At 38.6% G+C, this 24,767-nt stretch overlaps 2 protein-coding genes across 4 annotated transcripts in view; one reads left to right on the forward strand and one right to left on the reverse strand.

The window, feature by feature from the left end:
- The first annotated feature begins 1,865 nt into the window (after positions 1–1,865).
- Positions 1,866–24,763, forward strand: capn7 (calpain 7). Of its 3 annotated transcripts, none has more exons than XM_086312168.1 (22): positions 1,866–2,242; positions 2,502–2,610; positions 3,716–3,873; positions 4,012–4,079; positions 4,238–4,471; positions 4,808–4,894; positions 5,326–5,452; positions 5,876–5,961; positions 6,094–6,187; positions 6,620–6,766; positions 7,156–7,262; positions 7,376–7,496; positions 8,271–8,415; positions 9,627–9,726; positions 9,903–10,038; positions 10,149–10,224; positions 10,598–10,743; positions 11,761–11,823; positions 12,023–12,153; positions 13,214–13,306; positions 14,201–14,370; positions 22,749–24,763. In XM_086312168.1, the coding sequence occupies exons 1-21, from the start codon at positions 2,141–2,143 to the stop codon at positions 14,343–14,345; spliced, it is 2,475 nt and encodes an 824-aa protein (XP_086168294.1). In that variant the 5' UTR covers positions 1,866–2,140; the 3' UTR covers positions 14,346–14,370; positions 22,749–24,763. The 3 variants fall into 3 exon arrangements, with proteins under 3 accessions (XP_086168294.1, XP_086168293.1, XP_086168292.1); XM_086312167.1 differs by lacking the exon at positions 22,749–24,763 and adding an exon at positions 15,449–17,762; XM_086312166.1 differs by lacking the exon at positions 22,749–24,763 and having other exon boundaries at positions 14,201–17,762.
- Positions 20,341–24,767, reverse strand: part of sh3bp5b (SH3-domain binding protein 5b (BTK-associated)) — a 31,043-nt gene continuing 26,616 nt past the window's right edge. The window contains exons 8-9 of the mRNA XM_086312169.1: positions 22,728–23,087; positions 20,341–21,899 (exon numbers count right to left, since the gene is read on the reverse strand). Coding sequence (XP_086168295.1) covers positions 21,676–21,899; positions 22,728–23,087 — 584 coding nt within the window. The 3' untranslated portion in view covers positions 20,341–21,675. The remainder of the gene's footprint in view (positions 21,900–22,727; positions 23,088–24,767) is intronic.

The raw sequence follows: 24,767 nt of genomic DNA on the forward strand, positions 1-24,767 counted from the left end.
TCAACAAATAGATATGTGTGAAAAAAAGACTGACAATCTGGTCCCTATTGACATGAGATACGTTGTTACCACATGCTCACATCTAACAGACAATTGCATTATGTGTATGATGCACATTAAGATAGTTGTATTTATGTGAAAGGTTAAAATCAGAAGCACTGAGAATGAACAGTTTAAAAGATTTTCCTATTGAAAATGTATATCCTGTTTTAGTTTTGGATATACTAAAATCATAAAGAAGATTATTTATTGGGAGTCAAAATAATTTTATTCTGAGTATTTTTATATGTATTGAAAACTATGAGTCACCTCAAATGGTTCCATGGCTTCATGGAGCTATTGGTATTTTATGTACAGAATATATCTGATCTGCAGCAAGCAGATAAAAACAAAATTCTAATTTCCCCATTTGCTGTTTTGAGGTGGCAGAGATTCTCTCTAGATTACATTTTTATATTGAGTAATGCACAAATAATTTTTCGATTTCCAGTTCCCAAGGATAGTTTTCTTCAAGAGGTATATAAGGCATTCAGAACTATGTTTGCTGTATGCACATCCATAGATAATTCACTTACCTGACCTAAGACTCACGTGAGGTAAGGTTGGAAAACAGCAACTAAACCATGTGCATAGGTATTCATATATACTCTGCCAGAAACTCTGAACAGGCGTACAAGACCTTAGAGCTTGCATATAGTTCTCAGATTAAGGAATTTAAACACATTTGTGTTGAGAAGTTTTTATCTTGAGGGATTGATCTTGCTCCCATTTTGCAGTTGGGAAGGAAATTGAGTCATCTATTTTAAAAATAACCTCAGTTCAGTTGATTGGTATTAAATCTTGCCTGTGTCACAGGTGCCTCTGTCAGTGCGCCCCAGGGTGGCTGTGGCTACAATGTAGCTTGTCATCACCAGTTGTGTGACTGTGTGTGTGAATGGGTGGATGACTGGATGTGTAAAGTGCTTTGGGGTCCTTAGGGACTAGTAAAGCGCTATACAAATACAGGCCATTTACCAATCATTTACTGATATTCAAGAAATTTTCTGTTGCTGATTTCATAATTTGATACATGTTATTGGAATTGAGTAAAGTTTCTGTCTTGAATAACATGTTCTAGATTTTTTACATTTGTAATTCTTTTCTCGTGCCACGAGGGAAAATGTTGCATTTTCTTTTTCTGATATCTAGACTCCAAATGGGTGTTAGTTTACAGAGGATAAGCGAAGATTTAAAACAGTTTTAAAGCAGATTTCTACTCTTCAACTGAGTGCTTGTTCTAGCCCTAACCATGAGCTCTCTAAAAATCTTTGTTTTGACCTATTTTTAAAACATACTGCAATCTATTTTTTTCCATAAAAAATTTGAGATGTTTGAGTGTAGTGACTTAAACCAAGAAATAGAGGGTTTATTAGGGATCAGCAAGAAAAAAATATTTTTGAGACGAGTAAAGTTTTCCAACAGGTAAGATCATCCTCTACCATTTTTAGCAAACAAATGTGATTCTGGGAAAAAAAAATCCTCATTAAAACGATTGCTCTTCCCCTTTTTCTCTTGATTGGCAGCTCCATAATCAAAATCCTGTGTCCAATGTATCCACTATCCCTCTCATAACCATGTAAGCCTGGTCAGACATAACTTAACTCATTCTGACCCTTTGTATACTTCTGCATCATCCTCTTTCCCATATTTTCATGGTATGGCTCATAAAGAAAAAAGAAAGACTAGACTTATACTACAATATTTTACCAATTGCCAATAAATAACGTTAGCTGTATTAAAAAAATGTTATTTTTCCCTGCTCGTGAACGCACCGTCGTGCTCTTGTTCAACAGTGCTAGCGTTTCTACTGCGACTGCGCGAATTGTCTCCCGGAAACAGTATGGTTGTTTTGGTGTCTGCTAATGTTGTAGTCATTTGATAAAAGGCAGAGGAAAACTTTTGCCGTGGTAGTTTTGGCTGTGGGATCAACACCACGTATCAGCATTATCTTTACTATGTTTTTTCCGAGTTGATAGAATGAACAGTGCCAACAGAGAAAAGCAGATATTTTGTTTGTAGACATTTTATAGGTAGCTAACGGTTAGCTAGCCTGTTCTGGCTAACTGAGAGATTGTCACTCTGTCAACAAGTTTTGTTCGACATGGACTCCGCGGCGCTGGAACTTGATGCTGTCACTTTTGCCAAAACAGCTGTAACATATGACCAGAATGGCAAATATAACGAGGCTGTATTTTATTATAAGGTAAGTGCCAATAAGTTTTACCTGTATACGTATGCTATTTTTCAGGGTTAGCATTTTGCTAATCTTAGAAGTTCAAACTCACTTTCATTTCTGTAATAGCCGCAGGATTAGATTTAAGAAGTCTACTACTTCACGAATCAACAGTTTACAGATATATTTGGTCAAAGTTGAGGGTTGCTAGTGTCCCTGGATGCCAGTACTTAGTGACCGGATGTGATACTTTTCTAACCGCTGCCTCTTTTATGTTTGATTTCCATAGGAGGCAGCTCAGGCCCTCATTTATGCTGGCATGGCAGGGTCCAAACTGGACGGGATCCAGGAGAAAGTGAATGAATACTTGGATCGGGTTCAAGCCCTCCACAATGCAGGTAAGCTCACCTCACAATAGGCACAAAGGGTTTTGCTTCTGATGGCTTTTCAGATGACTTACAAATGAAGGCTTAATGTGAAATATAAATCACATAAAAGCTACTCTAGTAATATTGCATGAAAATATAGACCTGGGACTGAATATACTCCCATTTTAATTAATGTATGGATAGCTGGAAACTATTATAATAAACACACTCCACATGTTGTTCATTAAACTTGTTGTCTAAAAGACACTCATTATCCTGTTTTACTGGAGTTGTTGATTTATCTTGAGCAACACCTTTAAAGAGGTGAAGTGTTTAATGGGTAAGAAAATGTTTCTCTTTTTTACTGAAAAGGACAGTTTCTCAGTTTCTGTCTGACCAGTTTTTTCCACGACTCTCCTCATGCTCTTGATTTGTGTGTTCACATGGGTGTGGCCACAGAATGTACAAGAGTCCTGTTACCACTAGATGATGTGTAATGCTGGGTATTGCTGTTTAGTGATTTCGATGATATGAAATGTAGAAATTGATTGCTCTTTTTTTCTATCATCTTTCTATCATTTATCCAGAAAGCTACCAAAAAAATCACAACTAAGTAACTTAGCACCTGTCTGAGCCAGCATTAACAAAGAATAATAATTACTTTATGACATTTTTAAAGGTGGAGTTTATGTGTATGCTGTTGTATTAAGCTGCACCAGTAAACTTACTAAACTGATAGTTTAAGCACTATTTCAGCACTGTTCAAGAGATTAAAGGTGGCTCAAGAAAAGTTGTTGGAAGGTTAAATTCTGTTTTACTTACTGAATACAATGAGAGACAAATATGGGCAGACAGTACTTAAGATGAGTCTTTGGGTCAGATAGGAGAGACTAGGGAGCATTAATCTCCTTATCTAGTGTCTGGTCTTAATCTGTTTTGTAATGAAGATATTCATATTTCCAACTTTCATCTTGAGTTTTCATTTACTCAAGTATAATGTGCTAAAAACAGGTTTGGATAACTTGGTGTCCATTAAAAATCCTCTATGACAACAACATTAATACTCCATGGGAAAATGAATTAGGTCAAATTACCTGTTGTCTTAACCATTCCTTCCTTTGACCTTTGACATTAGTTCAAGCACAGAAAAGTGACCCACTGAAGTCCCGGCACCAGGTGGACCTGGAACGTGCCCACTTCCTGGTTACCCAAGCCTTTGAGGAAGATGAAAAGGGAAATGATGATGAAGCTATTGAACTGTACACTCAGGCTGTGGAGCTGTGCATTAAAACGGTTAGTCTCTCACTAGGCCCCTTTCTGTTTTTCATTATGTCACTCACTGACTGACACTTAGACTTCCCTCATATTATCCCTACTCATGCTCACATTAATTCCTCTTCCTGATTTCTTTTGTTTGTTTGTTTTCACCAGTCCAATGAAACATCTGAGCAAGTGCTGCAGAACAAACTGAAACAGCTGGCACGTCAAGCTTTAGACAGGTACATATAAAATGGTCCTGGTTTTGTGTTGTAAACTAGAATGTTCATCATTCCTTTTAATGCTCTAGAGCTTTTTGTCTTAATGTTGTTGTTGTTTTCACTTTTTGCATGTTAAAAAAATGAACAACAAAAAAACTTCTTCCACTATATTTTGCCAGAGCCGAAGGTCTTAAAGAATCCCAGTCCAAATCGGCTTCAGCTCAGGACAGGACAGGGGCTCCTGGAACCAAGCCCAGCACTGGTGCCAGTTCAGGAGGACCTGTCCGCCAGTTCCTCCCTCTTGGGCCAGACTTCAGCCTCAATGACCGACAGCAATCCCAACCTGTCCGGGCTGTGCAGTCCAGTGAGCCCCAAGGTCAGCGCTACACATCTGAGGAGATCGAGGTACTCAGGTGAGAAGGCTCACTGAATATGTCATAAAGGCCAATGTTTCTGGGTATCCCTTTAGTATACACTTCTAGTTGCTGAAAAATTTTAGAAAGTATAACATTTACATTTTTTTTTTAATGTAGTTTTGTGCTAAATCACTACACCAGGTGGCAAATGACATTACTGCCTCAGCCTTTGATAAGATTATTTTGAAATCTTTGGATGCAAAAGATGCCTGGAAAACTTATATAGGGCCTTTTAATGCCCTAATGGTTTTATCCTTTTTAAATATGTAAATACTACTGCAAAATTATGTGTCAAAGCTTTTCTATTTCATTAAACTTGTGCTTTATTTTCAGGAGTACATCTACAATCAATGGCATAGCCTACGTGCCCTTCATGAGCGTGGACCTTAAAGAGCGATTTGCCTTTCCTGTACCTTTCTCGTGAGTTTGCTTTATTGTTGCAGTTTTTATAATAGTAACATTATTTCAAAGCTAATACAAGCCTCACTTAGACATTCAGGAGAGAAAAGTTATGTGCGGATGTATGTATTTTGGAGACAGTCTTAAGATTTGTAGAAACTGCAGTATCTGTTTCTTGACACATTGAAGGGAAGGATACCTGAAACACTCAACACTAAAACACTTTTGCTTTGAGATGTGGTTGTAAGACGTTTTTCCAGGTTAAATTCGTATAACAAATGCAGGCTTATCAGTAGAAAACATTACATATATAAAGCTTTGGTCCAATGCATGTGGGAATTACTGACAGAAACTTACTGTAGTTGAAAATTGGTGACATAGAAAAATAAAATGTGTGACTGAATTGGCTAAACACAGTTTTTGTTTTTATTTTATTTTTTTCTTCTCACCAGGGACAAATCAGGGAAACTGGCTTTGTCACCCAAACAGAAAGCCATCTTCTCCCGCTGGGTTCGGCCAGATGAGATCTGCAATAACCCCACCATGATCATGTCTGTGTCCAGCTTCAGCATCAAACAGGTTAGACTGGTTTCGTTTTATTTCCACAATCCTCAATTGATCTCTACATGTATTTTCTAAAATGCTTATATTTGAATATTAAATAAAAATCTTGTTCAAACTTTGACCTTTACCACAATTATTTTTCTAATGTTAGTTATTGAAGAATCATGCATTTAAAATTTGTTTCTTTACCATGGGTATGGTAAAGAAATGTTGTTGTTTTTTTTTTTGTTCACTGCTTAAATTCATCCAGTAGATGGCACAGTAACACCACAGATAAGCGTTTTTATGAGAGACTATTTAAAAAACCTTTTGATATGCAACTGAACATTCAGTGTAAAAAGTCCAAACTCAGACTTAAAGTAATGGTGATTTTATGCAATGTATGTAATTATATATTAACCCATTCACATTGATTTCCTCATTTCATCTTCTGTCCAGACGGTGGTATCTGACTGTTCGTTTGTGGCCTCTTTAGCCATCAGTGCAGCCTACGAGAGACGCTACAACAAAAAACTCATCACCAGGTGCTGTGTAGCTTCTGTTCTTTACTGATATTGTTTTCATGGCACATCAGCATGCAGTGCATTTTAATTTAAACTGTCTTTCATACTAAAAAGCAAAATAGCCATTGAACCTTGCATGTGTGTGTATTGCAGCATAATCTACCCTCAGAACAGACGAGGAGAGCCAGAATACAACCCCTGTGGAAAGTACATGGTCAAACTCCATATCAACGGAGTTCCCAGGAAGGTAAACAACGAATTACAACAGTCAGTTACCTGTTGGTTATTTGCATTGCAAATATTTTGTCTTTACAATGTGAGTTGAAATGAGCATAAAAAAAGTACTTTGTGAAATGTTTACGCTCATGTCACCTGTTCATGATGCAAAACAAAATATCTTGTTTTGTATTTTTTGTTTTGGGTTTTGTGTTGTTGTGGGGTTTTTTTTGTAGATTTAATAATGCATTCTGATATTAATTTAAATATAACAATAGTTATTTTTTTAAGTATACAAATTCATCCTCTTTTTTTTCTTTTTTACTTCAAAAAATGGAAAGTGGGGAAAAAGTCTTACTTCTATCTGATAACTGCTGTGCATGAGAAAAAGTTATAGTTATGTTCTTTGTTATATTACTCCTGCTTTCCTTAAACTGAGAAACTGACTCTTTGCCTGTTCCAGGTTATTATAGATGACTTCCTCCCAGTGGATCGCAATGGAGAGTTATTGTGCTCCTACTCCAGCAACAGGAACGAGCTCTGGGTGTCCCTGATTGAGAAGGCCTACATGAAGGTGATGGGCGGCTACGACTTCCCTGGTTCCAACTCGGTGAGTAAACCGGGACATTTGTTAATTAGTGATTTCTCCTGGTGTAACCTGGTAACATCTAAAAACAGCTCCCCAATAACAAGTAATTAAGTAAAATATTTTGTGCAGGGATTTGCTGGAACTGAGGAGAAAGGGATGTACAGTTGCAATAAGTTTAAATATATTTAAAAATAAATATGCATTTTTTTTTTTAGCTTGATAAATTTGTGTCTTTGTAATTAGTTCACTTCCAGGTTTAGTAACTCCAAAAAGCTTCTTTTTTTCTAAATTTTGCAGCCATGCTGTTGAACAACTTTCTGCATATATTCTGAATTCGAAAAAAGTCTGATGTCAAAGTCAAGAAATTAGTTTTCTTAAGAACTGTTTTCATAATAGCCTAATTTTTACAGAACATTGATCTGCATGCTCTCACTGGCTGGATCCCTGAACGCATCGCTATGCACTCTGACAATCAGTCATTCAACAGGGACGACACCTTCCGCATGCTCTTCCAGAGGTAGGTGCACAGACTTGCACAGGCATAATTATTTTATAGGCCATAATAAATTCCTCAACTAAACATCTGTGCTTATTCTCACTCTGTATCTGCTTCTCTCTCTCCTGTTTAAGGTTTCACAGGGGTGACGTTCTCATCACCACAGCAACGGGTGTAATGACAGAGGAGGAAGGGGAAAGATGGGGTTTAGTGCCAACACACGCCTACGCTGTTCTTGACATCAGGGAATACAAGGTTAACGTTGGTTGTTTACATTATACTGTCAGTTTATACACATCAAGCCATTAGTGGCCCCTCATACACAATGGGTAGTGGACTTTCTAATTTCCAGCAGGGGGAACTGATTTTGTTGCAAAAAAAAAAAGTCAGATTGATGTTTGTGAGAAAATGTTTCTACTTTTCACCTGGTTTGTTTCTTTAAGCACTTATCAAGTTAAATTTGTATACAAAGATGATCATAAAGGAACGATGGGATTGTCGTACTATTGCGGTTGCACATTCAGTGTTTCCTTCAATTTTTCATCTGCCTTATATTGACTCAGAGATGGAGTATGGGGGGAAATCAGACTTATGACATTTATATTATACTGACCCTGCTGCAGCGCCGATATCTGTAACACTGGTGAACTCAATATTTCAATATGAATTGAATTCAGCCCTGCTAACCGGCTGTGCAGGTATCTCTGAAGCTTCTAAAAGGTCTCTGTGCATGGTTTTGCTAGTGATTGTCAATTATGACTTCCTTAACAAGCTGCTCATGTCAGTAGGTTCAAAAAATGATGAAAACAAAAAAGTTTTTAAAAAAAGAAAAAAAAAACATTTTTAAACTTCCCAAAATACAAAAAATTCCTCATGACGCTAAACTGAAGAATGAGCATTTCATTCTTATAATCTTGCTTAGTAAATGTTTAGTAAACCTGCTAGTTTGTAGTATATTTAGATAATTCTGTCCTTTTTTTTTCTGGTCGTGTGATTAACCTCATACTTGCGGGTTTGTTTCTCTTGTAGAAAATGCGATTCCTGCAGCTAAAGAATCCGTGGAGTCATCTGCGGTGGAAGGGGCGCTACAGTGAGCGCGATGAGAAGAACTGGACACCTGAGCTCCTGAAATACCTCAACTTTGACCCCAAGACAGCTCAGAAGTTTGATAACGGTATCTGAGTTTATTGAGTTTTACATTCAGTACTTTGACATTGGTCACACACATTGGTCTTTATATTCTGTCTTTAAGTAATTCCAGGGTATGGAGCATATTCAGTCGCAGTCTAGCTGTTATTGTCGGTTTGTTTTTCTGTTCCTGGTAACTAATGTACTATTTTTATTTATTTTTTTACGTTTTTTTTTTTAAGTTACACATTATATATACACTTACTGTGTGTATTTAAGAACCTTGTGAAAATGTTAGTCACATTCTTAAATAATCAAAGGGTATTTTAAATGTTATAGAAATATGTGGCACCTTGCGTCATGCATAAAATTACTCACACAGTGTTAGATTAAATAGAGGGTATGCCTCACTCTGGTTGCCTCTGTCAGGTGGTTTTAGTGTTTACACTTTCCCATCACAGAAAGAGACAGAGGTGCTGAAATCTTCAACATTTGCCATAATATCTCAGAAGACAGTTTACCGGTGTTGCAGTTTAATAAAATATGAATTTGATAAAAAGAAGAAAATAAATGGACCCATAGATTAGCAAACTGATTCCTTCTCACTGTCACCAGATCCACCATCTTTTTGTATGTAGTTTGCATGTTCTTCCCGGTGTCCATGTACACTGGTTTTCTGCCACAGTCCAAAGACATTCAGTTAGTCAGGTTAGATTAATTAGTGATTCCAAATTGGCCATAGGTAAAAAGGTTTGGTGTGAATGGTTATCTGTCTCTCTGTGTCCACCCTGTGACTCACTGGCAACATGACCAGGGTGTACCTAAAGGCAGCTGGGATCGGCTTCCACCAACCCTAAACTGGATAAACAGAAGAAAGTGGATGGAAAGATAACTGCTGTTGTGAATGGGTGCCATATAAATAAAAAATTAATTCAAAATGAAATAGTATCCACAAAAGAGCTTAAAAAGGTAGAATAAAAATATTATGCTTTACAAATAATAAACATTGGAGAGTGTTTAAAAATTAAAATCACTTGCTAAGAAAGCAAAAGTTACAAAAGTTACTCACCATGATGTGCAGCGCTGACTTTATTCATAAGCTTATGACATAGTCGATATGTTGCTAATGAAATCCAGTATATACCCGAAGTCACTGTGAGGGTATAAATCCAAACAATTTTTATCTCTCTTGGCAAACTTAAAATGATTAAAAAATGATAAATTAGTGTTAACGATCAACTTGTGTTTGCTTTCCAGGTGTGTTCTGGATCGCATGGGAGGACCTTTGTCAATACTATGATGTCATCTACCTGAGCTGGAATCCGGCACTCTTTAAAAACTCCTCCTGTATTCACAGGTGTCTGTTAATTTATATTACTCATGTTTTATGGATGCAGAGTTTGTCACTCACATTTTAAGGACTATTCAAGGGAACAAAAAACATTACATAGTATCTTACTCCTAAATATTCTGGTACATTTTGTGACATTCTACACTGACATGTCTATGTTCTGGTTTCTTTTCCGTCTGCAGTACCTGGGATGGAAAGCAGGGTCCAGTGAAGGATGTGTACAGTCTTGCCAACAATCCCCAGTACAGGCTGGAGGTTCAGTGTCCAGCTGGTGGTGCTGCTGTGTGGGTGCTTCTCACCAGACACATCACTGATAAGGTAAAGGCACAGATCTGATATGTTTTTATTTCATCCAGATTTCATTTCCATTAATGTGGTGGTCTGATACTGTAATGCTACACTTTTGTGCTATGACTGTGTCTGTCCAGGATGATTTTGCACAAAACAGAGAGTTCATCACGCTGGTCGTTTACAAGACTGATGGCAAGAAGGTTTACTATCCAGGTGAGGTTTGATAGATACCTTAGAGGACATTTTCTTTCTTTCTTTCTCTGCACCACCGAGCAAGGACAGTTCCACTATAGATGAATGGTAGCAGGAGATTGATGGCAGCCTTTATTTCTGCCCTTCCGCCACATACAGCAAGGTCAGATGCCTGGAAGAAAGAGATTAGTCTATTGCAGAGCCCTGGCTTTAGTGATGCATCACCCTTTTTACAACGACACAAAGAAAAACTTCACTAACATTTACTACCCTATAAATTTGATACTGGGGGTTAAGAAAAAATTCAGTTAGAAGTTGAGTTTGAAGAAAGTTTTACGTTATCTGTAAGCTACAGTGTGGTTATTTATTTTGAACACCTCCTCTTCCTCCCCAGCGGATCCCCCTCCTTTCATAGATGGCATCCGTATCAACAGTCCTCACTATCTGACCAAGATGAAGCTGACCAGTGCAGGAACACACACCTTTACCCTGGTGGTTTCCCAGTACGAGAAACAGAACACCATCAACTACACACTGCGGGTGAGAGATGTTAACTCTGTTTATGCTCATACACAGAAGTACAATCTGAAAAGTAATTTAAAAAGTCTAGTCTTAATTCTTTTTTTTTTCTAGTGAAATCATTTCTAACTCTAACTAGAATTTGATGTGGCAGCTGGTAACAACAGTTTCAAAGCTACCTATTGGGCATTTTGTTATGCTAGAATAAGCACGATGTCTGTTTTTGTTTCTGTCAGACTTACTGTACATACTACATGCAGTTAGGAACAGTGACTGCTCTTCTCTGATCTCCTCTCCCTATAAATTAAAATTCACCTCTCACATTATTCTGCTACACCCACTTCAGCTTGTCTGAAAAAGCAGGTCCTTGAGTGTAGATTCTCAGGGATTTTTTAAGTGCACGCATGTGCTGCGTGACCCAAATATATTTTTTAGTTATTTATAATTCATGGACTCCTCTTGCAAACCGCAGTGAGGACTTGGGAAAACAGTTTATACTGAAATCCCTCATTAAAAAAACAACGTGCACTCGTGTGCACGTGTCAGCTGGAAGCTTTGTGTTTTATGTGTGTGTGAATTCTGTAACAGCAACACGACTGCTGTAAACACTGCAGGCTTTCTCTCAGTTTCTCTCTCTCCCTCTGTCTCCAGCAAGCCAGCCGTGAAGAAAAAATCCCCTCCTATCAGCTCACATCAGTGTTTCTCTATGAATATCATCTTTGGAATAACTGATTGAACTCTCTCGTGTTCACTGTGTTTTCACCAGAGATCAAAGCCGGAGCAGAAAATCAGATTTCTTTCCTAATGTTTCTTTTGCCAGAATGGCACTGATATAAAAGATTTATTTTATGAGCAGATGGTTAAGAATTCACAGTTTTCTACAGTGTTTTGAGCTACAATATGTACAGTTTGACAAAGTTATAGATGATGAAGGAGTATTATTAGGTAGGGTATGAATTGAAATTTGAATATTTTACTGAGCAGTTTGCCCACTAACAATGTGAACCCTAAAATAATGGAGGTTGTTTCTTTATGCAGGTCTACACTGGATGCAAATTCACCTTCTCCAAGATCCCAAATCCCTTCACTAACACAAAAAGGGTATGCTATCTATAAATCAACAACTACATTCTGTGCATTATGTATTTTATCATGTAATTTAGGACTGGTACATTTTTGGGCAATTTGGTTAGCTAAATTAGACAACATTATATTAACTGTATTCTGTGAATATATTTACCTTGTCCAAACAGTTGGATATTGTGGATATTATGTTTACTGACTTGATTTCTGTCTTCAGATCAATGGTCAGTGGAAGGGGCTCAGTGCCGGTGGCTGTGGAAACTACAAAGACTCGTACAAAAACAACCCAATCTATCAGATTAACCTGGAACGGTCCGGACCGCTGCTCATCGAACTCCGAGGATCCAGGTGAACCCCCTATACCCTAGTTGGTATACTGAGGCGCAATATACCAAATGTGGTATAGAGTAAATTGGGTCTCCATATGACAATAATATCCTAATAGGAGCACAGTTTTCAATTTTCATTGAAATCATTCATGTAGTTTTAGGTCCAATAGATTTAAAAGCTTGTTTTACTTTTACTTCATCTGTGCTCGTAGTTGTATAATCTGCATATAGCAGAAAATGATGACATAAAACAAACACTGAAACCATCAGCATCATCAACCTCTTAGTCTGGGTATCTATGTGCTACTTAGAAAATGCCAGCAAAAAGATTCTGGGAAAATTAGATTTTATAACACAAAATTGGGTTAAATTAGTCCTCCGGGGTCGTAGTCACGGCACTTATTTTGGCGCACTTCAGATCTCTAACCAACTGATGGAATTTATGTCAGCACAGCCAAAACTACTTGAAAGTCTTTGTCACTCTGTGCTACATTATCATATAAAGACTTCAGAAGTGAAATGAAATTTGAATTTGTTAAATGTTCGCCTGAAACAAGATTTGCAGTCCAACAGATAAACCAAGTTATGCTTTTCTAGTTGTTCACACTGTAGGGAGGGTTAACAGTGACGCAGATGGCACAAAAACTAAGGCGTTTGTTCACCATGCCAATGACAGATGTTTTTGTAGTGGTTTTGTTTTTCTGGCATTAAATCTCCTCGTTAATGGCAATAATTTTAGGGCGTTGCCACTTATATTTTACTTCATTTCAAGCATATTTGTTTGACTAGCTTTAAGTGACTTATTAGCACAACGGCTAAATGACTTTTCTCATGTAGCATTAGCACATAAAAATCCTCTGGCTCAATCTCTTACCTTCTTTCTACCTTACATACTGAGACACACAGGCTTGTTGCACTAAAGTCCAACTCTGCACTGCAGGAAACCAAATAAAGGCAAAACAAAAAGCTGTTATTTTTCCTCAACAATGGATAACCCTATGACTTTAGCTTGAGCATCTTTGATCTGTGTAGAAGTCAGTTGCTATTCTCTGCATTTTATTTCTGTTCTGTGTCTGCAGGCAGTACAGCGTTGGGTTTGAGATGGTGACAGTGTCGACAGTGGGTGATCCAGGCTCAGCTGCCTTCCACAAGAAGACCAGTGGCGATTACAGGTACAGTAATGAGCAGGCATCATCGTGAAAGGTACACAAGCTGCAGAGCAACAAGTCCACCCTGACCATAAGCTGAGTTTGATGTCTGGTCATTTATCAACACTGCAGAAGATTTGTTTGAGTTCACTTAGAGCATCAGGAGCATTGTTACATCTGAGCAGTACATTGATCTGATGCGATATCTTTGTGACTTTCTGAGGGCAAAATTAATTTTAATTTGATTGAAAGTATTTATTTATTACTGCTGTAAGGGATCACAAAAATGTTTCTTTCTACAATTTGCATATTTCGAAATTATTGATCAATTAATTTTGTTCCTCAAAAACGTGTCTCCATCTGCGATTGTAGATCTTTACCATCATTAAATTTTTAACAGGTCAATACTAAAACGGTCAGCAGGAATATGTATTAAGCTGTGGATTTTATTGTTTACAAGCATGTGGGCATAGCTGAGTGAGTTCAGTGTTTGACATGCAGTAATTTTAGATTTTACCACCAGGGGGCAGCATTTTATCAGTCGGTGTGTTACGATGTTTTCAGATTTTTGCTGCTGTTTAAGATGTTTAAGATGTTTAAGTCTTTTTAGCAAACCCAGTTTCCTTAAGAGAATTTGAAAGTGTTCCTGATTACTTGCCAGGTTTAAAAAAATTAAATTAAAATAACATCAACAAATTATTCTGTTTATAGATTTGGTTAGGTTTGGAAGATTAAAAACTCTTTTTTTTGATAAAAGCATTTACAGGAAGTACCGTTAAGTCAAAGTCGTTCGAATGAAGAAGAGTTAGTCTGCTTATCTTTTAAAATGAAAATGTGATGTTTAGTTTCCCACACTTCTGAAATGACATCAACCTCTGCCATAAATGAACGTCACAGCCTCTTCCTTGCTTCTTGCAGATGTGGTTTCTGCTACATGGAGGTAGATCATGTCCCAGCAGGCATCTATAACGTCACCCCCACCACTTTCCTGCCTAAACAGGAAGGACCCTTCTTTTTGGACTTCAGCAGTACTTCAACCCTGAAGGTCTCCCAGCTCCAATGAAGATGGAGCTGGGATTGGGAGGAAGGTACTTGGTGGCATTGTGGAATATATTTCTGAAACTGCATTTTGGAAGTGCCAAGGCCTCCACAAAGCCCAGAATGTGACTGCTGCTAGCATTTTCTCTTCTTTCACTGAGACTTTTGCTGATGTGGACTTGAATTTCAAAACTGACTCAAGGATACCACAAAGCTGTTCTGGAGATATAATCAAAGAGGCACTTTGATATGGACTAAAACGCATAACCATCAAGGCATCTTGGGACAAAAACAAAAAAACATCTCTGCCAAATTAGAAAACAGCCCATTACAAGCCTCACAAAGTAATGGTGTTAAGAGCAGTAACTCCTTTTGCCCTAATAAGGCACACAGTTCCTCAAATAGAATAATTAGTATCAACATTTTTGTTCTTATTGTAGGCAAATCTGAGTGATTTCATGGAACAATAATGATTATACAGACACATCTGGCATTCATCGGGATGTGGAGCAGTAACGGGGTTGAAGCTGCAGAATTAGTGACATCGCTACTTAAACACAGCAGATTTTTCTACTTCTTCACAGGATCTGTTTTGCTGCGGTGAACACCTCAGCTCTAAAGAGCTACAGCCTTGTGGTTTCAAATCACAGGTTTAATTTTAAGACAAGGATGATGTATTTAAGATATGACGGTACTTTTGGATTGTAGCTGAGTGCATTCAGTCTAAAATGTGACCAGCAGCAAGCCAACCAGTGTTGAACTATACACATAAGTAAATGAAATGATGAAGCTGAAATTCAAAATGAATTAAAAGACCAGGGGAAAGAAAACACACAACTCTCATATAAATGAGAAAAGTAGTCCAAGGGTTTCATGTTTGAGGTGCTCATTACTTCAAAGCTTCAAAGACACTGACAACCACAATTAAAAAAACACAACATGCTGTTTCTGGGAAGTAATTAAATCACTTTCCGAGTATATCGAAATCATATCTGTTGTGACATTCACTTCTTCTAGCAATTAAATAAGCTGCCAAAAAAGCTGTTTTAAAAAAACAGTTAACATGTCAGGTGGAAGGGGCAGTTAGTTTCTTTGAACCACCAACAAAATATTATTTTTAATTCTCAGGAGCAGTGCAGCAGAGCAGCATCACAGGGAGTCCAGTATGGCAGCAGTCGAATGATGTCTCTACATGTTGTCTGTGGATGTGATGGCTGAGTGAGAAACAGCCTGATTTCACTGACAGGATTCACGCTGAGTTTGTTATACCTGAGCGTGCGTATGTGGGTGCGTGTAGATGTCTGATTGTTACAAACTTAAATGTCTTGCCAAGTACCCATAATATGTTTACCTTTTGTTTTGTTGATGCACTGCACTTTAAACTCTTTTTCATCATGTTTACTCTTTGGTTCATCGGTGCGAACAGCAGCTCAACCTAAGTCACCGTGTTTCCTCAGTTTATCGTGTAGAAAGTTTCTTTTGGGTGATGTCAGCTATCAGCACTCTGTCATGTACAGATGCTGCTGCTATATTCATTGCTGCTCATCTCTGCCAAGCTTTACAGTTGCATCACAAATCCCTGGGCAACAATATGTGTTGCAATCATAGAGGTACGTGATTGTATTAGATTTGGATTTGGGCTAGAGACCCTGAAATACCAATGCTGAAATTAACATGAGGAATATGTTGCATCATGTGGAAGCAGCCGGCCAATATTACGCTCATTAAATGTACTGTATGCTTAGAGACATTTGAATGGAAAACCATTGAGTCAACTCACCGAAGGACTTTTGATCTCACAAAAGAAAGGTTCAGTGCTTTTCTCATTGCATTGCAACTTGCAGACTCAAAATCTACAGGCCATTTATTTCTGGAGTTTTCAGCATCAAAGTTTATGCTTCACCTTGGGAACATTGTTTGAAAAATGATATGGTCAGCTTACTATATGGTTTTTGTTTGTTTGGTTTTTTTTAGCTTTTAATTGCATCAGAGTTCAACTAAAAGTGAAGGAGTTCAGTCAGTTGTCACAGAGCTGATTGTAGTTGTTTGCGGACCTAAGAACCATCTCTGTGATATTCAAGCACTTACTGTAAAGAAAAGCTCAAGTAATGAAAACTTTGTTCAGTCCATCCATCCATTTTTTTATTTTTCTGTTTTGTTTTTATGCTGGAGCCTATCCCAGCTGCTACAGGGTAAAATTCAGGGTACACCACGGACAGGTCGGCAGGTTGTTGCAGGGCTAGTGCAACTAGATAGACAACCATTCATACTCAATTCACACCTGCAGCCAATTTACATTCAGTTAACCTAAACCTATTTTGCAAACTCAGAAGTTAAGTAACAGAGAGCAAACACTTGGGAAATAAATATTAAACTTAATTTAAATTTTAACTTTAATATGATTCACTTTACAAATGTGTGTTGTGGGCCATTATATTTGTCATTTTCGCCCTTGTGAATGGATATGAGGACACTGATGTCAGATCCACTGGCACAAGCCATGCTAGTGTCATTTTGCATGGTCATGCACCATCCAGTTTCTGTAACCTCACAAGTGTTTCTGTTCCCTCAAAAATGCCACAAAGCAAATATAAATGTCACCATCAGTGCACGAAGCAACCATTGCTGGGTGTATAATGGGCCCTGTAGTGCCATGGCTGCATGCTGAAGAAGTCTGTGTTCAATGGGAACAATGCACAGCTGTAAACCCCTGTGTGAGCCACCCTCAGTCTGCGCACAGCTGTTTCTTGTGTGATTAATGATTTCACCAATTTAATTTGAATTGTTCATAAAATGAAGGGGAGAAATCCAAAACATGCAGTTTACAGTGGTGTAAAACACTGAAAAAGAGTTAATCATCACTTAAATAAACATATGTAGAAGCATTTTTGCACAAATGATTAAGTGATTTTCAAAATAGTTGCTGATGGATTTTCTGTTGCTTAACACGCCACGCGATGCTGTGCACTTCTTGTTCACAACATTACAGAAGCCTCTTCGCAATAAATCAGATAAAACTGCTTATCTTATTTTTGGCTTGGCTTTTTGATCAATTTATTTTTGAATATTTTAATTTCTCATGTGAATCGTGTGCATCTTGTCTGTGTACCATTATTCTTTTGCAATGGAAAAAGCACGTGTGCAGTGGAGGCGGACTGTAAATGAATTAGTAATGTTGGTGTGTAAAAAGATTGACGTAAACTGTTCAGCTTTAAATATCCATTGCGAGGGACTTCTTTTCACCTGTGATGATAATTTATTGTTGTAATGAATATCCATCTCTCACAATACTGACGTGTCTTTTTATTACTGACTAGCCGACTCATTTAAAGACGAAACAAGACAATCTTGCAGCAACCTGTTGTGTGAATGATGATATTTGCAGAACTTGCACTAAGCGTCGAGTAGACTGGCATGTTCAGAATTTGAATACAGAGAATTATACCTGTTTCTGTCTGTGCTCTTTTTCAATTATTTGTGCAGATAATCACAAGTACATCACATTATCTACCTCTGAAGCCAGTGTGCCATATTCAGATAACAGTATTTCTAGCCACAGCAATCCTGTACTGAAGCAAAACAGAAGTAATCATGTCAGCTATAGAGGTGTGCTAATGACATGTTCAGCTATCAGCCTTATGATAACCTAACCCCGACAGAGACACTTCAAGCCCTCCCACACATCTGACTGATGATTGCATGTAGCTGACATAAACACTGGATCCAGTGCTAGAGGGATAAGTCAGACATCTAGTGTTAAATTAAAAGGTAAGCCAGCCATATCCGTCTTGATCATCTGTGTGGCAATCTGACCGTAAAATCCTTTGATCCTTTTTATTTAAAAAAAAAATCCAACTGTGAAAATCATCACGAAAGGTTGTGATAACAGGATGTTTCAGGTGAGCGGTCGGATGAAGCAGAGCCAGTTCAGCTTCTGAAGAATTTGCTGACATGAAAGCTGTGAGGTGAGCCAGTTATCTTACTTTTATCATACCAGTCGTTAGGTTTGTTTGTTCTATTTGTATTCAAATTTCATTGAAATGTGCAGTTGTTTAGACATTACTGACCCCGTGCTGTGATTGGACAAGAAAAAAGGTAAGTTCTCATAATCTTTTTTTAGTGATTTCTGTTAAAAATCTGTGTTATTAATTTTTTTTTAAAACAAGGTATATGAAGTAGAGGAGAGATGAAAAATGATGAATTATGTTAGTGTGCAATAATCAGGCTTCGGTGTAATTTTCTTTGTGTGGCAATAATTCATTTTAGTCTTTTTCATTGACAGTTTGGTGCTCAGTTTTTGTAGTTTTGTGTTTGTTCACCACCAGTGTGTTTCAAATCACAGAATCAACATGTGAGTAAAGTGCAGACTTTAATTCAAAGTGTTTAATACAAGTATTTCATTAACTTGGAATTACAGCTGTAATCCATTTTCAGAAGCTTAAAAGTAATTGGACAGTTAATAAAATTCTAGCTTCATGCTCAGGTGAGGCCTGTTGTGCTTCTAACAGCACATCTCTCACAGTGTCTTTACACATCCTTAGAATTAGAGGATGTGATGATGGCAACACCATGACAAGACAAAAAGGTTAATGTGATGCTGTTGTGTGTGTGACTAAACTAACAGGGAAAAAAAAGGCAAAAGGTCAGTGTTAAAGTGCAAACATGAAGACAGGCATGGGAAAACCCTGAAAAGAAATTAGAGGGCTGACTGGGCTGCTCAAAGCTCATGTCACATGTGACCCTGATAAATGCCAACATGTCAGCGTGGAAATTTTAAACTTCACAAGTTGCCTCCAAAGAAGTCTATCTGCACATTTAGTTACACGTGCTTTAAGATTTGGAAAATGTGTACTTTTCTTAAGATCCTTACAAAATAGTTTAAAGTCGAACGTATGTTAAAACCCTACATGTTCTCATTTTAAACATTTAATACGGTCTCTTTGTTCTGTTAACAGGAGCTAAAATATTCTATTGTTCATCTTGCTAAACCTTCAGGCAAAGAAACAATAACCTAAACAATAAGTGGTGGTAGTGTCCTCACCAAGCTCCGTTCTTTTTCTCTGAATCCTGATCACTTTACAGCTATCCCTCACTGCCTGTTCAGAAGACACTACTGGCAAGTGTAATATATCTAAGCGCACGTAATAGTCAGATCATTCCTTAAAATAACTGACACATCAGGAACAAGCAAAGGGGCATGTCATACAAATCTCCCTCTACACCAAATCAGAGCTCAACATCAGACTCAACAGGTTTACCCCTGTTTCTGTAACAGTACATTGAGGAAAAGTGGAAGAACAGACTGATTAATGTTGGGCTCTAAGTCACCTGTGTCTCTAAAGACTGTAACAGGAACTTTCTGACCCCGATCAGCTAGTGGCTCATTGGCTTCTGTTATGTAAGGACCATGTCCTCAAGAAGATCCCTCTGAAGTTAAGATGGGCAGAGACTGGGACACCAAAAAAAAATTAGAAGTTGAGTCTGCACTGGTGTGACGTAAAAGACTACTTTCCCACCCACAAACTGCCTATCACCAACTAGCTCTTAGTCTTAACCCTAGGCTTCATGCGTTGTATTAGGTGCGTGTTAAACGTACTTGCCCTGGTTAAACTCCAGCCCTTGCGTCTCAGTTACACTTCCGTGTACGTAATACACAAAGGCGTAATCTTGTGATGAACAAAAAAAGACTAAAAACAATCCAGCAGCACCTGGGTGGACTGTGTCACTAATGCCTACAGGGTGGGTAATCCAAAAAAGCACCAGGTTAAATAGCTTTACAACAGCCTAACCATGTAGTGTCATCACTAAACCTTTGTCTGTCTCAACAATTCCACCAAGCATGGAAACGCTGATACTCAGCGAACAGGCCCGAGGACAAGTAACAGTTATTCTTAAAAAAACAAACAAACTACCAACTGGTGTTGAGGGCCCTCCTGTAACGTAATGCTAAGAAACTAAGGAGAAGGCCTCATTTTGTTACATGTGACTCCACCTTCAACAAAAGAGTAAGAGCCTGCAAGTATAATAAGCATTAACTGTTTTATTTAGATAAGATGAACAGAAAAGTCAGTAAATCAGTGCTGCGATGGATGCATGGATGAGAAGAAAGTCAATGTCCATCAGTTCAGGAGCCTGCCTGCCACATGGAGGGGAGCAAAGAGGGAGGTCAGGTCAGTCTTTTATATCCTTGAGGCCACAATCAGCCCTTTGTGGCAACGAGCTGGGTTGTCTCAGCTCGACCCCACAAACCAAACCTGTATTAATGACGACCGATTATACACATTTCCAACACCATATTTCTATTCTTGGACTCCACTACAGTAGATTTTCTGATTCACAGTTCAAAATAATCCATATTTATCTTACACTAGACCTTTGATTCATCCACTCACCCTTCTCCCCCACATTTATGCATTCTTCTGATTGGCTGCCCCTCGTAAAGAAAAGATTTAAACTGCAAGTGGGTGGAGCCTTTGTTCACACACAGCCATCTGCCTGAGACGACCTTACAATCTTTCGATGATATCCCACTGACACAAGTAGAAAAAATTATCTGAAAGGGAGTGTTTAGAGTAGCTCAAGCCTGAGCTTTTGGTTCACAGGGAATACTTCTGCTTATGGTGAACTCAATCATCATTCACCTCATTTTCAGCTCAGGGGAAAGTATGGGGAGCGTTTCTGTGCATATAATTGAGACACTTTGGTTTCGTCACCATGCTTCGATTTCAAATTTAATTATATTTGCAGTTTATGTGGAAAATAAACAATTTTAAAACAGTCGAATCTAAACTCAGACACGTCACATACACAATCTCAAAATTACAACATAGTTCTAAACAAATACAGGAGCACATGTCAGACTATTTATTTAGCTTTAGCATTTCCACACTTGTTTTCACTGTTGCGCCACGCAGAACTTCTTCCTGCATAGTATACAGAACGTCATTAACAGTAACAAGTTCACTTTTACGAGTTGTTTAATAGAGCAGGTTTCAGATGCACGCAGTTAGTGTACGCAATTTGCTTTTGTGACAGACGCATTTTCAGCTTTTAGTGAAAAGAACATAATTTTATACCTTTCACCACCCTTAACAAAAACATTGCCAACATAACAGTGCTCTTTATATGTAATACATGAGTTCAAAAGGTGCCGTGTCCTTCAGAAAGGGAAAACACAGATGTATATTTACAAAGCTAATATACACTAACTATGACATTCAAAGTCTCTCTTTGACCACAAACACTGGCAATGGAGTGCAGCAGTGGCAGCTAGCTTACAAACAGCTCACACCAATTTGGTTCAAAATGAGTCAAGGGCGAGTCAAACTCCTTTCAACACATTCTCTTTTTGTTCTTCACACTCCTTTGACCAGGACCACAGTTTGCCCGGGTTCAGGCTTCTGGGAAAGGCTGTCTGTGTTTTTGGTGTTGTCGGCTCGTGGGCGTCGCAGGTTCAGAAAGCTGAAGCGTGCTTCCAGGCTGAAGCTCTTCTTGGTGCTGGATGTCAAGCTGATGTTGTTGTTGCCATTGCTGGTTGGAGCATTGTCTAGATTTCCCTCTGAACCTTCAGCCCGGTCACCTGAGGCAAAGGAGGAGGTGGTCAGTGAACATGAAATGTTTTGTTCTTTAACATAATTTTTAAAAGAAGGCAATTTTTTTTTAAACCAACAAAGTGCTGATTAAATGTGTCCTTTTATAGAAAATATTGCTCTCTGTTGCAAAGCGTGTTAAAGTAAGTTTGTTCATTTTAAAACCTTTTCTCTAAGACAAATAACAGGAAAAATTTGACCGAAAGCTGGACAGATACATTAACAAATCTCCAAAATTTTTATTAAGGGTCACTAAAGTTATGTGAATCATTTCCTCTCTGCAGGACGATATGCAGATGAATATTTTTTCTGCAGGTGAGGCACTCGCCTCGCTGTCACTTTGACTAATAGTCATGTTGGCTTGAGCAGGTGTGAGCCACGCAGGGAGGAGGAGACTGTGTGTTACCAACAATAGATTCTTAAATATCATCCATCACACTTCCATTTAACTTTCACTGCCTTCTGTGTGCAAATACACACAAATGGAGTCATCCATGAAACAAACCTTTCGTTGCCGTCTGAGTTTTTCCTTATCTGAATGATGTTTGTTTTTTTTGTTTTTTTAAATATATCTACAGTGGAGTTAGGTTATCGACACTGGGTCAAATTAGCATTTTCTCCATTAACAGGCTCAGTTATCGCATATTACCATATCAATGACCACTTTTGAATTTTAAACGGGGAAATTGAAAGCTGGAGGGACCTTCTGATATCAGCAGGAGCTGATTTGTGATGGTGCATCAGTGCATTATGGGTTTGCATCTTCAGTTTCTGCAAGCTTCATGGGGTTAAACCGGATTTTCTCTCTCATCACTCACCTCTCTCTATATCACATTCAGGTGATGAAGCGCCGCTGCACTCGCTGCGAGGCCCGAGCACCGGCGAGATTAGGCCGAAGTCAGACAGCGACACGGTGCTGGGAAGGTCAAGACTGCAGGGCCTGGACAGAGGAGCCGGGGAGGACGCGGAGGAGGAGGTGGATGGAGTGGGGGACGGGGAGGCAGAGGAGGAGGACATGTAGGAGGAAGACGAGGAGGAGCTGGCGAAGGGGCAGGGTGACAGCTCCTCTTGCGGGCTGCTGGGAGACGAACCCAGGCTGCAGGTGGAATGAGTCTCAGAGTCTTCAGACATGATGCCGCCTCCTCCGCACGGGTCTTCATCAAAACACACTGATGCCACTGTAGCAGAGGGAGGGGAATAGAAGAGTGGGAGGGAGGCAGAGGCACAAGAAGGCAATTAGCAAAAAAAAAAAAAAAAATGAGAAAAAGGAATGAAGAAGAGATGCTGGTGAAAGGACAGATGAAAGAAGGGTGAGATGAGAATAGGGAGGTTTTTATAAGATGGAAGGAAGAAAATGACAAGGAGAAAGAGTTGTGGAACAGAGGGTGGAAAAATGGAAGGAGAATGATGATAAAGTCAGAAAAAGGTATGGAGGAATTATGACAAGGAAGGAAGAAGGGAAAGGTGTGTGTGTGTGTGTGTGTGTGTGTGTGTGTGTGTGTGTGTGTGTGTGTGTGTGTGTGTGTGCGTACAGATATAAATAGAAGTGAGAGGACTCATCTGTCACATCATATTCACACAAAGTGTTACATCTTCCTAACATAAATCAAATTACATGAATGCAAAATTAGTAAACTTTCATTTCAGCCACGCATCAGTGTCTCTCTGGACTGAACTGCTGTTACTATGGTAACACCATTAAAAGTACTGAAGAGTTAAAATTTATATTTTCTATGCCGCCTCCTAATATCTTGTTTTGTCCCATCATCGGTCTCAAACCCCCCCAAACTGCTTTTTGTCAAACAATTTATGTAATTTATTACTGCAGCAGAACAGAGTGTGAGTTTGGCATCAAAGCTGCGAGCTTATCACCTTCTCAAAATATGTAACACATGAAATCGATGAGTCTATACATCTCCCTAGAGCGTACGGATAAAACTAGGGTGGTGGCAGGGTTATAATACCAGGCTGCGGCACTGACATTATCACACAGAGAGACGGGTGAGATTTCACAGCTCGAATAAACCTCCACATTGAGAGGCTGTGTTTAGTATATGACTCAGTGAAGCATTAGCTGCCTGCCCGACCTAGCTCCAGGTTTTACTTAATTCAGATTATAGCTGCCTAAGATTGAACAACCTAGCAAATAATAACATGCAACAATTAATTTGCTGTTGATTGACAACCTGTGAGGCCTATTTTAAGGGTTGGAAAAACTTTCTATCCTTGCTCACATATGAAATTTGCTATTGTGCATTGCTTAGAGCTAACAGTTGGTCTCTAATGGCCAGTCTCCTGGCAATAGGAGGTTTACTGACTACATGGGTAACTACACACAACTGGTAACCTTCTAATTCAGTTGTATAGACAACCCTCTGATATATTTACCAGCCCCTAATATGGCAATCAGCATCATTCTTCCCTCTAGTAGCTCATCTAAAAATTAAAGGTTTAACTGAAGACCTACAAATCACTAAATTTATTGACCTTCTGTGGTCTCACTGCATCACTGCTGGTCTCCTCTGTGTGGATGGATCTTTAGAGTAAGAGTTAGATTTTGCTAAATAGACAGTTATTGCATCCCACAGATACCCTCTGATAGAGCATGCTTATTAACACATAAGACCTAGGTGTGATTTCCTTGTCTGCCATGTTGTCAAAGTTTCTCAGTTGTCTTTAACACTAAGTGCTGCTAAATGGCAACAAGACTGCAACGAAATCTCATTACAGCAATCGCTGACATTTAGAGAGGCACCAAAGTGAGCAGCTGATGCTGCACGGATCAACAGAGCAAAAACATGGAAACGTTTAACCTTTACTAATTAGCCTTTGAATCATCTGAAGTGTCCAGAGAATCA

This window comes from Aulonocara sp. 'chitande type north' Nkhata Bay, linkage group LG11 (assembly GCF_057382095.1).
Source record: "Aulonocara sp. 'chitande type north' Nkhata Bay isolate Kocher_YH1m ecotype deep benthic linkage group LG11, A_spYH_male_GT1.1, whole genome shotgun sequence".
Lineage (NCBI taxonomy): Eukaryota > Metazoa > Chordata > Actinopteri > Cichliformes > Cichlidae > Aulonocara > Aulonocara sp. 'chitande type north' Nkhata Bay.